General features: G+C 39.8%; 1 protein-coding gene across 1 annotated transcript in view; it reads left to right on the top strand.

Annotated features, from left to right (window-relative positions):
- The first annotated feature begins 709 nt into the window (after positions 1–709).
- The window catches only part of LOC136867330 (ankyrin-1), an 88,845-nt gene continuing 75,228 nt past the window's right edge, over positions 710–14,326 (top strand). The window contains exons 1-2 of the mRNA XM_067144489.2: positions 710–850; positions 13,218–13,345. Of these exons, the coding sequence (XP_067000590.2) occupies positions 13,339–13,345 (7 nt within the window). The 5' untranslated portion in view covers positions 710–850; positions 13,218–13,338. The remainder of the gene's footprint in view (positions 851–13,217; positions 13,346–14,326) is intronic.

The raw sequence follows: 14,326 nt of genomic DNA, 5'->3' as shown, positions 1-14,326 counted from the left end.
TGAGCTCCTCCAACTACACACATGCAGTATTATCTTAGCCATACCGTACAAGTTGTATGATACAACTGATCCATAGCGTCTACACTCTACATTCTCTCATGGAATAAATGCATCATACAAAGAGTAAACAACCACAGAGTAAACACTATGAGGCAATTACCTATAGTTCAATGGGGAACATTGACCCTCTACATGCGCCAGGATAGAATCTGCCAAGCTACTCAGCCCTGCTGCGCCGTCACATATTTCGATAATAGGTTCTTCGTATGCTTATTCAATCACTTACCTTTTTATATATTCTCGAATACCGTATATCCGTGAAAAATAAAAACGAAATACAAGACGAAGCTTACTACCGGTACATTTCAACATAATACACTGTTAGCTTCCGCTCTTTCACCTTGGCCTCCGCTGCACGTTGCCAAACTTTAATGATCCGGCTTGTAAAGTCGGCTATGCCACTAGACATAAAGTGATTAAGTACCGATATTATATTTAGTTTACTATCATTTACGGTACCGTACTGCAGACGGCCGAGCATATCTGCTGAAGGAAGTAACATACTTGTTTTATTTTAAACATTCAGTGAAATCGTCATTATTTTTCTGTATTTGTGCGGTGGGGTTGGCGACATTGAGCGAAATCCTACACCAGTCTGGGATTCCTCAGCCAGGTTTTTTTTTGGTGTGTGTGTGTGTGTGTGTGTGTGTGTGCATTGGTTCTAGCTGGTGCTAGGCGTCACTGGATCAGATCTCGGTATACTATTTGAATATCGCCGCTGTAGTTTTCTGGAGAAGTTCGTTGTGTTCAACGGTGGACAACTAACTTTTTGGAAAAGGCTGTCAATTATGTAAGTTTTCATACCCAACACCTAGTCTATTGCTTTAAAGTAAGTAAGTAAGTAGGCCTAAATGCCTTTATTTTCCTTCGATCTACAGCATTGAAGCCTCATTAATTATCTATTAAGGAGAAAAATAGTAATTCCCAACCTAGGCAGCTTAATCTAACACACACATACAATAATTCCTGTAAAATAAACATATCTGACACCAAAGCAAGGAAAAAAGGCCATATTGATATAAATAATAATAATCAAATTGCAACGAGGCAGAATGGACTGTTGTCCCTAGTATAAGACAGTATGGCAGTATGGCAATGGAAAACTAAACTGGTAACATATTGCTATGTAGAGTACGCTGTTGTGTCAGATTTGCATCTGCACTTTAAACAAGACAGTATGACAGTATGGTAATGAGAAGCTAAACTGGTAACGTATTGCTATGTAGAGTACGATGTTGTGTCAGATTTGCATCTGCACTTTAAACAAAGTGTATACCTATCACTTCCGGCCGGGTTCGCACTCAGCATATTGTTTCTTGAACACTGACCTCTCTGGTTTTCTACTTAAGTTGCAAACCTGGCTTCGTATTTCCTCCACTGTAGTGCCGGTGTGAAATTTTTCACCTTACGTTTAGTTACTGTTGACCACTATTTGAACTCTATTGTCTCACTATATTTATTATCTTCAGAATCCAGACAAATCATCACCTTAACTGAAACCATATTCACTCACCATTAACTTGGACCCTCAGCTCATATACCAACCATCTCCACATATTAGCTTTATCCTTAACACCTATCCAATTTACAATCACTCTCTTCCTCATTCACTGCACACTTTGCCGCCTACGAATTTAACTATTTAATCACTCTTGTCATATTTACGAGTAACACACAAACTCCGCTATTCTGATGTGTACACCAATTTACTTTCTACTGCAAATTGCCTTTTTTGCTTCTTGTCACTATGCCTTCGTCCAATATGTTCTTCTTACCCCATATCTCCCTTAGGCTCAGACTTCTCCCTTTCGCCAGAGTACCTCTTGCTGCTTCTTCTTCCTGCCTCCCAGCCGTATTTTCACTTCCTTTGTGTGTTCTTGTTACATCTTGTGTTTCCGCCCCCACAATCACTTCCTGTATCTTCCTTTCTTCTCTCCCACAGGCCTTCATCCTCAGCTCCATAATTAATGCCCTGGTCTCGCTGGTTTCCTTCCTTATTTCCCTCCTCATCTCAGCTGTTACCTCTCTGGCTCCTTCGATCGATTTGTAAATAGCATTCATGTCTTCTTCTGTCAAGTTAATTTCTTCTTGCTGCAAGCTTGGGTCCAGTGACTTATTTTCTTTGGTTCTTTCTTTATCTCCAGGTCCGTCTTCATCCACTTTACTGTCTCTGACTTGCCTTTCTTCCACTCTTTTCCCCACTACCCCTTCGTCCTTCCTATTCTCTTCCATTTCCTATAATTTCTTCGCTGTCCACACACTGGTCCATAGTCCATAGGATACTACTAGTTGTTGACCCTTAATGTAGGCTCTTAACCGTTGTATTTTAGCCCTGACTAAATGTTTTTTCAGCGTGTTTATATTCTTTACCCCTTCTCTTCCCATGTCTCTTTTAATCCAAATTTTTGTGCTACGTATATTATCTGCGCCTCTTTATCACTACTTCCGCCATCAGGGTGGAAAACGACTTCAGTTTTATCGGCCTATCACCCCATTTTTTACCTATCCTTTCCACATCATCAATATCGACTTCACTAAAGTTAATTTTCATCATTTTCTGAATAACTTCCACAACTTTGTAGGTTGTCAGCACTTTGTCTTTCCCTTTGTCTTCCGGCACTCCATATATAAATAAGCATTTCCTCCTGCATTCTCGGTTGCTGTCTTCAATTTCTACTTTCAGTTTCACCACCTCTTCCTCCATCTCCTTTATTTTTGCCTTTAGTGATATCATTTCTCTCTCGATTTCCACTTTGTTCATTGTCTCGTCTGTTTTTCCCTGTATCCAACACCTCATATGTTCAAATTCCTTCATTTGTTCTTTCATCATATTTTTAATCTGCTCAAACGGACATACTTCTTCTACCACTTCTTTCATCTCTCTTCTTATGATCTCCACGTCTTCCCAGTTCATGTTGCCACTGGAAGTCGGGCCGGGATTCACCTCCACACCTTCTATGGCTAACAGTACCATAATCACCGCTGCCACCAGTATCATCTCGCCCATCATTCTTGTTTCCACTTTACCTTCTTTATTTCTAACTGTTTCCTTTTTCCATCTTCCCTGCCATCTTCCAATAGCTGCACGATATTGATCCACACCAATCATCTTCCTCTTCCCTCCCGTCTTACTTTTCCACTCACCGGTCACACTCCACACCGGCTCTACCGGCACCTCACTCAGCATGACTGTCACCGAACGCTGACTAGGTTAGACTGCCTTGAGTCTATTGCGTGATCAGCGTGATGTCCTTCTAACAACTGCTGTGGGAAAAGGAAGCTCAGATATCGGCTGTTCGCAGTATTTTATGTTTGAGAAGAAATATAGCATTTAGGCCTATGCTTATAATTTTGTATACGGTACCGGTACCGTACATTATATTCTTATACAGTCCTTTAAATACAAAATAATTCTACGGATCAGTCCCTATTTTAGTTATTTAGCCCTGGAACTCCCAGAGGTTAGCCGGTTTAAGTCCTGTTGGTCGAAAAAATTTCACCATCAGAATGTTGGCCGGCAGGGTAGGGGAGGTGGTGGTATACAATTTATAATCAGTAGATTGCGTGCCAAAAGCCTGGATTAAATTCCAAACCTCTCCTCACTGCTCATTTGGTGTGAGGACATATGACACTGTTAATGGTGATTCGTCTGTCGGATGGAGAAGTTAAGCCTTGAGCAGACCCCTTGGTGCTATTCGACAGGAGTAGGCTAAGTGCCGGTACCGGTTTTCACCCTCTCCCTACTATCATATATCACATCATTCATTTCATCTCATTAACTCCTCTGATGAGGTTGACGTCAGGAAGGGCATCCGGTCATAAAAACCCGCCATGACAAATTCATCTCATCAAAATCAAAATCAAAATCTCTTTATTTGCAAATGAGGTGTCAACCTCGGTGGCAAATGGTACACTAAAATACATTATTGTCAAGCACTAAATTTTAAATTAACAAGAGAAGAAAAAAAATTTCTAGAATACAATAATATCCAATTTATGCTAACAATTTTTTTCTATTAAACAAACAGATCATCCTTAATAAATTTATATTGTTTACAAAATTCTACTTATAATATCTCCTATACTTGCAAACATAGTCAACTCATATACAGTATGTGGAATTACTTCAAATAATACTATGCAACTGGTATAAGATTAAAATTTACATTGCATTTATTTACTTTTTTTTTTTTTTACCCATTTTGGAACCTAAATAGCATAACGACCTGCTGCGTCTTAACCAGAGCCCCCTTTTGCCACCACTTTTCAGAGTTCCTGAAGGGCCTTCACAGCTACCGTAGCGGTCCCAGGGCCATCGAAGTCCCCACTGTACTTCACCCCTACAGGCAGTCCCCTACTTTGGCTGTCCAAACTCCATGGACCAGGGGATGGAATTAATTTTTTTTTAACACACATTTTTTATTTACAATAGCCTGTACTGGTCGAATGCCCTCTAACATTTATTTTCCCTGTTGCTGTTTATTCTCATACCTGACCCCTTAAGGAAAAGGGACAAGGGTTGGACAAACAAACAACCCTGGAACTCCACAGTTCTAAAACTGATACAGTGGGGTCTGACAAACCCTATATCGTGAATATCACAACTCATGGCATTTTAAACTTCTTTATTCTAGTTTTTTACTGCATAGTGTAATAATACAGTAAAAACTATTTTATGGCCCTGTTCATTTGTGTATTTTTAATAGGGCCTAATTATATCATTTAAGATATGTAATTTTAGCAATTGTATATTGAACCCGTGTCTCGTTTATCTGTGGCGTCTGGTATGAAATGTAATGAATCTTTGCAGTGTCTTTTTGTGACCGGATGCCCTCCTGACATCACTCTCATCAGAGGAGTTAATGAGATGAAATTGATGATGGTATATAATATGGTACAGTAGTAGGATGGGAGAGAGTGAAACCCGGTACCGGCACACAGCCTATTCCTGTCAAATAGCACTAAGTGGTCTGCTGAAGGCTTAACATCTCCATCCAATGGATGAATTGCTGTCAACAGTGACGTATGCCCTCACTCTCAAAAGATAAGAATTTCATGATTATTGGTCTGTATTGAACTGTGAATTTCAATAATAGTTAAATATTTTATATTTAATCTCCCACCTTTTCAATACAAATCATAAATGATACCGTATACATTTATATTAACATTCAGGGACTAGTTTTGACCTAAATCGTAGGTCATCGTCAGCCATGAAGCAAATTACACAAATGTATCGAATAAAATGAACAATGTAACGACACAATGGCCTTAAAAAACTGTACGTCGTCTTGGTCTCCCTCTACTTCTCTCACCCTCCATAACAGAGTCCAATATTCTCCTAGGTAACCTATCCTCCTCCATTCACCTCACATGACCCCACCACCGAAGCCTGTTTATGCGTACAGGTTCATCCATCGAGTTCATTCCTAACTTAGCCTTTATCTCATCCTGAATACCCTCTTGCCATTGTTCCCACCTGGGAACAAGGCCAGAATTCGCCGGCACAGCTATGACGACATACTTACGGGACCTCCTGGGTAGGAGGGGTTTCGGGTGGGGAGAACTTAAAAGATACTGAAGAACTTTCACCTTGTATTTCCTCTCCCTTCACTTTCTTTCAGCCCCCGCCTGTATTTCACCGGCATCCATTTAACCTATTTTATACGTAGTTATTTCACTTATATATTCGCATACTAATCTAATTTTACTTACCTGTTATAAACTCCTGGCGACAGGCCGTCTTGAACCAGCGATCTTCAACTCCGTAGTCCATCAGCTTATCCACTCAGCTAACATGTTACTTGATAATTTGAAGCGTAAACGAGGTATATATAGATACATATAGTACATTACCAGTAATAGAGATGGCATTGCAATGTAATTAATATTTACCCCAAAAGATGACTCTGTCGTCTCTCTCTGAACTATCGCCAACTTAACTTTTACGAGGAACAAAAATACATCAAACTCAAATCACGAGTTTCATTACCAGCAGTGTGATTATTGTTTGAAGAGGGAGTACAAGTAGACGAAAACAAACCAGTCGTGTGTCCAGCTATGTTATAGTCTTGATTGCTATCTTAAGAGGAAGTAGGCCTACAACTAGACAAAAACAATCGAGTTGTGTGTCCAGCTCTGTCATAGTCGTGATTATAGTTTTAAGAGGAAGTATAACTAGAGATAAACAGTCGAGTCGTGTGTTCAGTTCTGTGATAGTCGTGATTATTGTTTTAAGATGAAGTAGAACTAGCCAAAACAATTAAAACTCCCATTCAGTGCTGCATCCATACTAGTAATTATTATTTTAAGAGGGAGTACATCTACGCAAACACAAGAAGTCCATCTTCTGTCTACTTCTGTGCCAACGTTTGGTGAGTACCCATAAATTCATACCCTGTCTCAGTGGTTGCAATATACTCGTGTGTATAGTGTTGCTTTCCTATTCGTGATGTCATCACCAAAAGTGTACTTTCAACAACAGTCGCTCAATTAGCAATGCTGTCGCACCTAACCGAACCTAACCTAACGTGTCACTACCAGTGGTTTTCGGTGGATCACAACCTAACCTGTCACTATCAGTGGTTTTCGGTGGATCACAACCTAACCTGACACTACCAGTGGTTTTCGGTGGATCACCCCGCTAAATTAGTAATGCTGTCGCACCTAACCAAACCTAACCGAACGTGTCACTATCAGTGGTTTTCGGTGGATCACCCCGCTAAATTAGTAATGCTCTCGCACCTAACCAAACCTAACCTAACCTGTCACTAGCTTTGGTTTTCGGTGGATCACTACCTAACCTGACACTACCAGTGGTTTTCGGTAGATCACCCCGCTAAATTAGTAATGCTCTCGCACCTAACCAAACCTAACCTAACCTGTCACTAGCTTTGGTTTTCGGTGGATCACTACCTATCCTGACACTACCAGTGGTTTTCGGTAGATCACCCCGCTAAATTAGTAATGCTCTCGCACCTAACCAAACCTAACCTAACCTGTCACTAGCTTTGGTTTTCGGTGGATCACCCCGCTAAATTATTAATGCTGTCGTACCTAACCAAACCTAACCTAACGTGTCTCTACCAGTGCTTTTTGGTGGATCACAACCTAACCTGTCACTATCAGTGGTTTTCGGTGGATCACCCCGCTAAATTAGTAATGGTGTCGCACCTAACCAAACCTAACCTGTCACTATCAGTGGTTTTCGGTGGATCGCAAGCTAACCTGTCACTATCAGTGGTTTTTGGTGGATCACAACCTAACCTGTCACTATCAGTGGTTTTTGGTGGATCACAACCTAACCTGTCACTATCAGTGGATTTCGGTGGATCACCGCGTTAAATTAGTAATGCTGTCGCACCTAACCAAACCTAACCTAACGTGTCACTACCAGTGGTTTTTGGTGGATCACAACCTAACCTGTCACTATCAGTGGTTTTTGGTGGATCACAACCTAACCTGTCACTATCAGTGGATTTCGGTGGATCACCGCGCTAAATTAGTAATGCTGTCGCACCTAACCAAACCTAACGTAACGTGTCACTATCAGTGGTTTTTGGTGGATCACAACCTAACCTGTCACTATCAGTGGTTTTGGTGGATCACAACCTAACCTGACACTATCAGTGGTTTTTGGTGGATCACAACCTAACCTGACACTATCAGTGGATTTCGGTGGATCACCGCGCTAAATTAGTAATGCTGTCGCACCTAACCAAACCTAACCTAACGTGTCACTAACAGTGGTTTTCGGTGGATCACCGCGCTAAATTAGTAATGCTGTCGGCAGCCCTGAATATGGTTTTCCGTGGTTTCCCATTTTCACACCAGGCAAATGCTGGGGCTGTACCTTAATTAAGGCCACGGCCACTTCCTTCCCATTCCCACCTATCTGCGTCAGTGCGACGTAAGCAACTAGCAAATAAAAGTGTTTTTCGGTGAATCACAATTGCTTTCGTAAAGAATGCTAGGGGCTGTTGGCCGCTTCGCGGCCCTAACATGGGGGCTTGTGCCCACCGACCCCCTTTTGCTTGTCTCTAGACCAATGGTTTTGCCACTAGCCGGACTTAACCAAACCAGATCAGTGCTTTTCCTACTTGCCGGACGTACTTAATATTCGTAAAGTTTTCGCGAAATCAAGTCAGCTCCATCATATCGCGCCGTTAATATCTATTTCACTATCCAACTAGTCAATTTTTAACCCAATCTAGTGCCAATCTAGTGGCTGTGAATTGTGTTACGCAGTCTCAAACAACTAAATATATCAGACCATTAATTCATACATTTAGCGGCTGCTACAGGTTCCTTCGAATTATCCGCCATGTTTGCCAACATCAACTCGCTAAACACGTCATACATGACGTCATATAGACGCACGAGCAGCAGCCGCGGAGCCCGTGCCGGCGGATCCTGGACTTATACCCTCACCTGTTTGTACCAGCAATTGTTCTCTCTACTTTCATGTCTGTTACTTCTATCTTATGAATAAGATATCCTGTGTCCACCCAGCTTTCACTCCCATAAAGCAAAGTTGGTCTGAAAACAGACCGATGTTAAGATAGTATCGTCCGGGAGTGGACTTCCTTCTTACAGAATACTGTTGATCGCAACTGCCAGCTTTCTGCATTAGCTTTACTACACCTTGATTCAATCTCACTTACTATATTACCATCCTGGGAGAATACACAACCTAACTACTTGAAATGATCTACCTGTTCCAGCTTTGTATCACCAATCTGACATACAGTTCTGTTGAATTTCTTACCTACTGACATCAATTTAGTCTTTGAAAGGCTTATTTTCATACCATACCCATTGCACCTATTTTCAAGTTCCAAGATATCAGACTGCAAGCTTTCAGCACAATCTGCCATTAAGACCAAATCGTCAGCATAGGCCAGACTGCTTACTACATTTCCACCTACCTGAATCCCTCCCTGCCATTTTATACCTTTCAGCAGATAATCCATGTAAACTACTAACAGCAAGGGTGAAAGATTACAGCCTTGTCTAACCCCTGTAAGTACAATGAACAATGAACTCATTCTACCATCAATTCTCACTGAGCCCAATTGTCAACATAAATGCCTTTGAATGATTTTAATTATCTACCTTTAATTCCATAGTCCCGCAGTATGGCGAACACCTTTTCCCGTGGTACCCTGTCATATGCTTTATCTAGGTCTACGAAACATAGACACAGCTGTCCATTCTTATCGTAGCATTTTTCAATTACCTGGCGCATACTGAAAATATGATCCTGACAGCCCCTCTTTGGTCTGAAACCACACTGGTTTTCATCCAACTTACTCTCAACCACTGACTGCACCCTCCTTTCCAAGACGCCAGTGAATACTTTGCCTGGTATTCTAATCAGTGAGATACCTCGATAGTTGTTGCAATGTTTTCTGTTCCCTTGCTTATAGATAGGTGCAATTACTGCTTTTGTCCAATCTGAAGGTACCTTACCAACACTCCACGCTAATTTGACTACTCTATGAAGCCATTTCATCCCTGCCTTCCCACTATACTTCACCATTTCAGGTCTAATTGCATCTATTCCTGCTGCATTATGACAATGGAGTTTATTTACCATCCTTTCCACTTCCTCAAGCGTAATTTCACCAACATCATTTTCCTCCTCTCTCCCCCCCCCCATGAGCTTGGTTGTTTGCAACACCACCAGGAAGGTATTGATTCCAGAAAATTGGATCCATTCATTAAACAACCATTCAAAGATAGAGACCCCCCCACCCCCTTGATTTACAGGAAATATTAAACACTGATCGAACAGGTGTAGTAGGTATTTGAAGACGGCTCTTTGAGGTAGGTAGTGAAAATTAGTGCAGTCACTGTCTCAGGACCTTCCTTGATTATGCCCTCTTGCTTCTAGTTCTGTAACACTGCATCATAGTCATGTTGGCCAAATTAATCAATTTTTCAGTTTTAGAATTCACTCTTTTCTCTGCAATACCTTTGTTGCCAGGCAAGGCTACTAGATTATCCTCCCATGGGAGTTTCGGTTCATAACTACCATCATCGATCCTCTTCAATGTCTTCTGTAAATGTTGGAGAATAATTTCTTCTTGAATTTTTGTCGTACCTTCACTACGGTCAGAAATTTCTAAAACATCAAATTTCCACGAGTCCAATACAAGGTACATGTGTCAGTAAAGTTGTCGTCAAAGCAGTCTGCTTACTGCTACTTGGTTCTCCAATTAATTTTTCCCATCAACACCCATCCAGGGACTGTGTGCACTGCCACTAAACGAGATGATAAATTAATCCCTTCTCCTGATCAACATCGGTTCCTAAAAGGAGTTCTATTGGTAGTTCATCTTCTCCAGCATCAGTAAGAACAATCTTATTTCTTTCAAACTCTTTGAGATGTGGACTTGACTCAATGATTCTAGTTATGTTCCCGCAAATGACCAGGTGTACAAAAATAATATGAGTCACCACCTTATCAATACACTTATTTATTTACTTCCAAACTGGTAAATAAGGTCAAGACCGGTTTCGACCCCTAAGGGATCATCTTCAGTTGACATACACAAAAATATCTACAAAAACATCACATATATTGATTAATGTTTAAGTTAAATTCAATTGTCATTAGAATGTTGGTAGGTACATCTTAGTTTGGAAATATGTGTTATATGAGATTTACAGGCCTACTCTATTTGAGCTGTTATGTATATAGGTCCTATGTTCCCCTGCATATAGTGTCAAAAGTATTGCATTGAATATAATTCATCAATTTGACAAAATGCTAGTGAATTGATTACTAAGATAGTAAAGTATGTACATTTTCTGGGAGGTACATGCTGTTCTACATGTTATCACTTTACAATTTATATTACACAATATGAAGTAAAATTATTTTTGCATTTGTACACATTGATAATATTAAGTCCAATGTAGGGTCTTCAAGATGTACTATTGGACTATCAGTATCCTCATTACATTTTATGTAGTGGTTTATAAGGTTTTCTTGTTCACTTTTATAGTTCAGTCAAATGAAAAATGTAGAAGGACCTTGTTGATTTGGATTCTTATGAGTAAACTATTGGTATATAGTACTTTGTTAACATGGATCCTTAATATTAAAATACAAGTTTGTAGCACCTTCTATTCTTGTTTTATGTCCTAAAATAGAGTTGTACCTTGACACTGTTTGTTTTGTTAGGTGCAGGCATGTAAAAATCTTGTTAAAATGAACCCTTAGGACTAAAATACTGGTATGAGATACCTGTTAAAATACTTTACATTAAAAGTACTAATATGTGGTGCTATATGCACATTCTTCAGACGTAAAATGGGGTTAACATAGTTTGACAACAGTACTATGGGTTGTTATGATTAGTTGTTATAGTTCAATATAATTGGCCCATTAGAAATATATGAATGTTTACATAAATAGGATCGAATACATATTTGTACTGTGTGCTTTACGAGTGAATTGCGTGATGTTTTGATAGTAATATCTGGCAATTTTGTAGGCTGCTGCTGTTGTTAGAGCTGTCTTGAAATCCTGAATATTATTAAGAAAGCATTCTCTTCTTGTCGCGTGTCGTTTCAGGTTAGGTTGGTGACTATTATGAGATGAAGTGCGTTTTAAATGTCATATGTCCTGATTGAGTTGCACGTTAGTTGTACCGTGGAGGCATTCGTGTTGTAAAATAATGTATCTGTAAGTAGAAATAATAAGTATATAAGATGATGTGTAATTGTGTAATATAAATTGTAAAGTGATAACATGTAGAACAGCATGTACCTCCCAGAAAATGTACATACTTTACTATCTTAGTAATCAATTCACTAGCATCTTGTCAAATTGATGAATTATATTCAATGCAATACTTTTGACACTATATGCAGGGGAACATAGGACCTATATACATAACAGCTCAAATAGAGTGGGCTTATAAATCTCCTATAACACATATTTCCAAACTAAGATGTACCTACCAACATTCTAATGACAATTGAATTTAACTTAAACATTAATCAATATATGTGATGTTTTTGTAGATATTTTTGTGTATGTCAACTGAAGATGATCCCTTAGGGGTCGAAACCGGTCTTGACCTTATTTACCAGTTTGGAAGTAAATAAATAAGTGTATTGATAAGGTGGTGACTCATATTATTTTTGTACAGTGATACCAATCAATACGGAAATGAAGCTTATAAATAATAATGACCAGGTGATCGAAGACTTCAACATTACAAGAATAATCACAGTTCAAACTCTTCAACTATATATCGTAACAGTAGTTTTTTATTTTCCTTGAAGTAATTCCATCAAACAAAGCATGTTCAAGCTTCTCAGATCCTACTGTTTTATATCCCATCTTCATGGCAGTACTTGCTAGAATATATGATCTCTGTGAACCACAGTTGATAATTGCTCTCACAACTCTTGTCTTCTTGTTACCTTCAAGTTTGACCAGAAATGTCTGTAGGAAAACTTTTCCCTTCTGACAGTGACTGGATAAGGTAGAATTCTGTTTCTCATCTTTGGGATGTTCTTCCACTTCAATTGTTTTCTGTTTCTCTTGATTTCTTGAAGGATCGGGACCCATTATTTGCCAGTGTTTCTTGCTTCAAATTAAACATCTTATACTAGCATTGCAGTCTTTCACTTGATGTCCTGTCTTGAAGCAAATTAAGCATCTCTTTGAAGCCTTTAACATGTCTCGTTTTTTCTCAAATGACATTTTTTGTGCTTGGACTTATGAGCCCTTACAAAGAAGAGACAGTTCAATTATTGTTTTGTTTTAATCTCTTCTGAAAATAGTTCACTTGTTGTAGCTAGAGGTTCTTGTTTCTAGGGCTTACTCCTCTCCTGTTTGTTAACATCTTCACGAAGGTGAAATCGAGTTTTAGACAAGCATATTTGCTCTTCCCCCTCTACATTTTTAAGAAAGGATAACATCTGATACAACTTCTTGCTGTATATATTTCCCGGTTCATCTACTTCAGCATCATTTGATGCTGGGGCTGTACATCGATCAAGGCCACAAGGCCATAGTCGGTTCCTTCCCACTCGTAGCCCTTTCCTGTCCCATCATTACCATAAGACCTATATGTGTTGGTGCGACGTGCAAAGAAAAAATAGGTGTGTTTCTATCAATTCTCTTCTGATTCCAGATTTTTGAAGGTTTTGTCTGTCCCTGTATGAGTTAATAGAAGCTGAATGGAGGTGTAACTATGCAGTAAATACTGAAGTATTTGTGAACAGTGGAGTTGAAGAGGCCAACGGCAGACAAGCATGGAAGGTGAGTGTTTCCTCTTTCTGTTGGTTATCATGACATATTGAATAATCTCCATAATAATTTCATACCCGATGTTATTATAGACCAGTGGTTCCTAAAGTTTGCCAGCCCTGTGGTCTAGGCAGTAGCTAGCCTACCTCTAACGTGGAGGCCCCAGATTCAAACCCCAGCCAGGTCAGGAATTTTTTCCTGGATCTGGGGGTTGGTTTGAGGTCTGCTCAACTTACTGTACGTGAGAATAATTAGTTTATTACATTTAGAGTTTGGAAGAGTATGTAATCAAATGGTTTTCATATATACCGGTGTGTGTATATATATATGTATGTTTTTTAAATATAAAATAGTGATTAAATAACGAGAAATGAAGGCACATGGCATGGTGTAATACAGGAGGTCTTCTCGTAGTGACGTAAAGTCCCAAGTTGTACAGCATTGAGATAAGGTGTTGCATCTTGCAGCAGCAGTCAGTGTCAGTAGTCATAGTGAGAGAAATGGAGCAAGAGGTATTATCATCGTATGTAGTGAAGCACAAAAGAGGAAAACCACTCAGAAGTGACCATAGGCAGTGTATTGTGAATGTGTTCAATAAACTAAGTGAACAGAATCCAGGTTTAGTTGTTTATTTAGAAGTTCAGATCTTCGCACTGTTATCGTATGCGATGCACAGCTCTGTATGTCCGAACACGAGATGTTGATGGGCTGGAGGTCAGTACTACACGTTCAGTGAATTAATGCCACATACTGCAGTTAGCACTTTCATCTTAGTTTTCCGTTTCTATTTCGGGTATTTATCTTCTTTCTTTCTTAATATATTTACCCCTCCAGGGTTGGTTTTTCCCTCGCACTCAGCGAGGGATCCCACCTCTACCACCTCGAGGGTAGTGTCCTGGAGCGTGAGACTACGGGTCGGGGGATACAACTGAGAAGGATGTCCAGTACATCGCCCAGGCGACCGCAACAGCTATGCTGAACAGGGCCCTTGTG

The sequence above is a fragment of the Anabrus simplex genome, chromosome 3 (assembly GCF_040414725.1).
Source record: "Anabrus simplex isolate iqAnaSimp1 chromosome 3, ASM4041472v1, whole genome shotgun sequence".
NCBI lineage: Eukaryota > Metazoa > Arthropoda > Insecta > Orthoptera > Tettigoniidae > Anabrus > Anabrus simplex.
The sequence above is the reverse complement of the archived record's forward strand: the minus strand, read 5'-3'. Positions and strand labels throughout refer to the sequence as shown.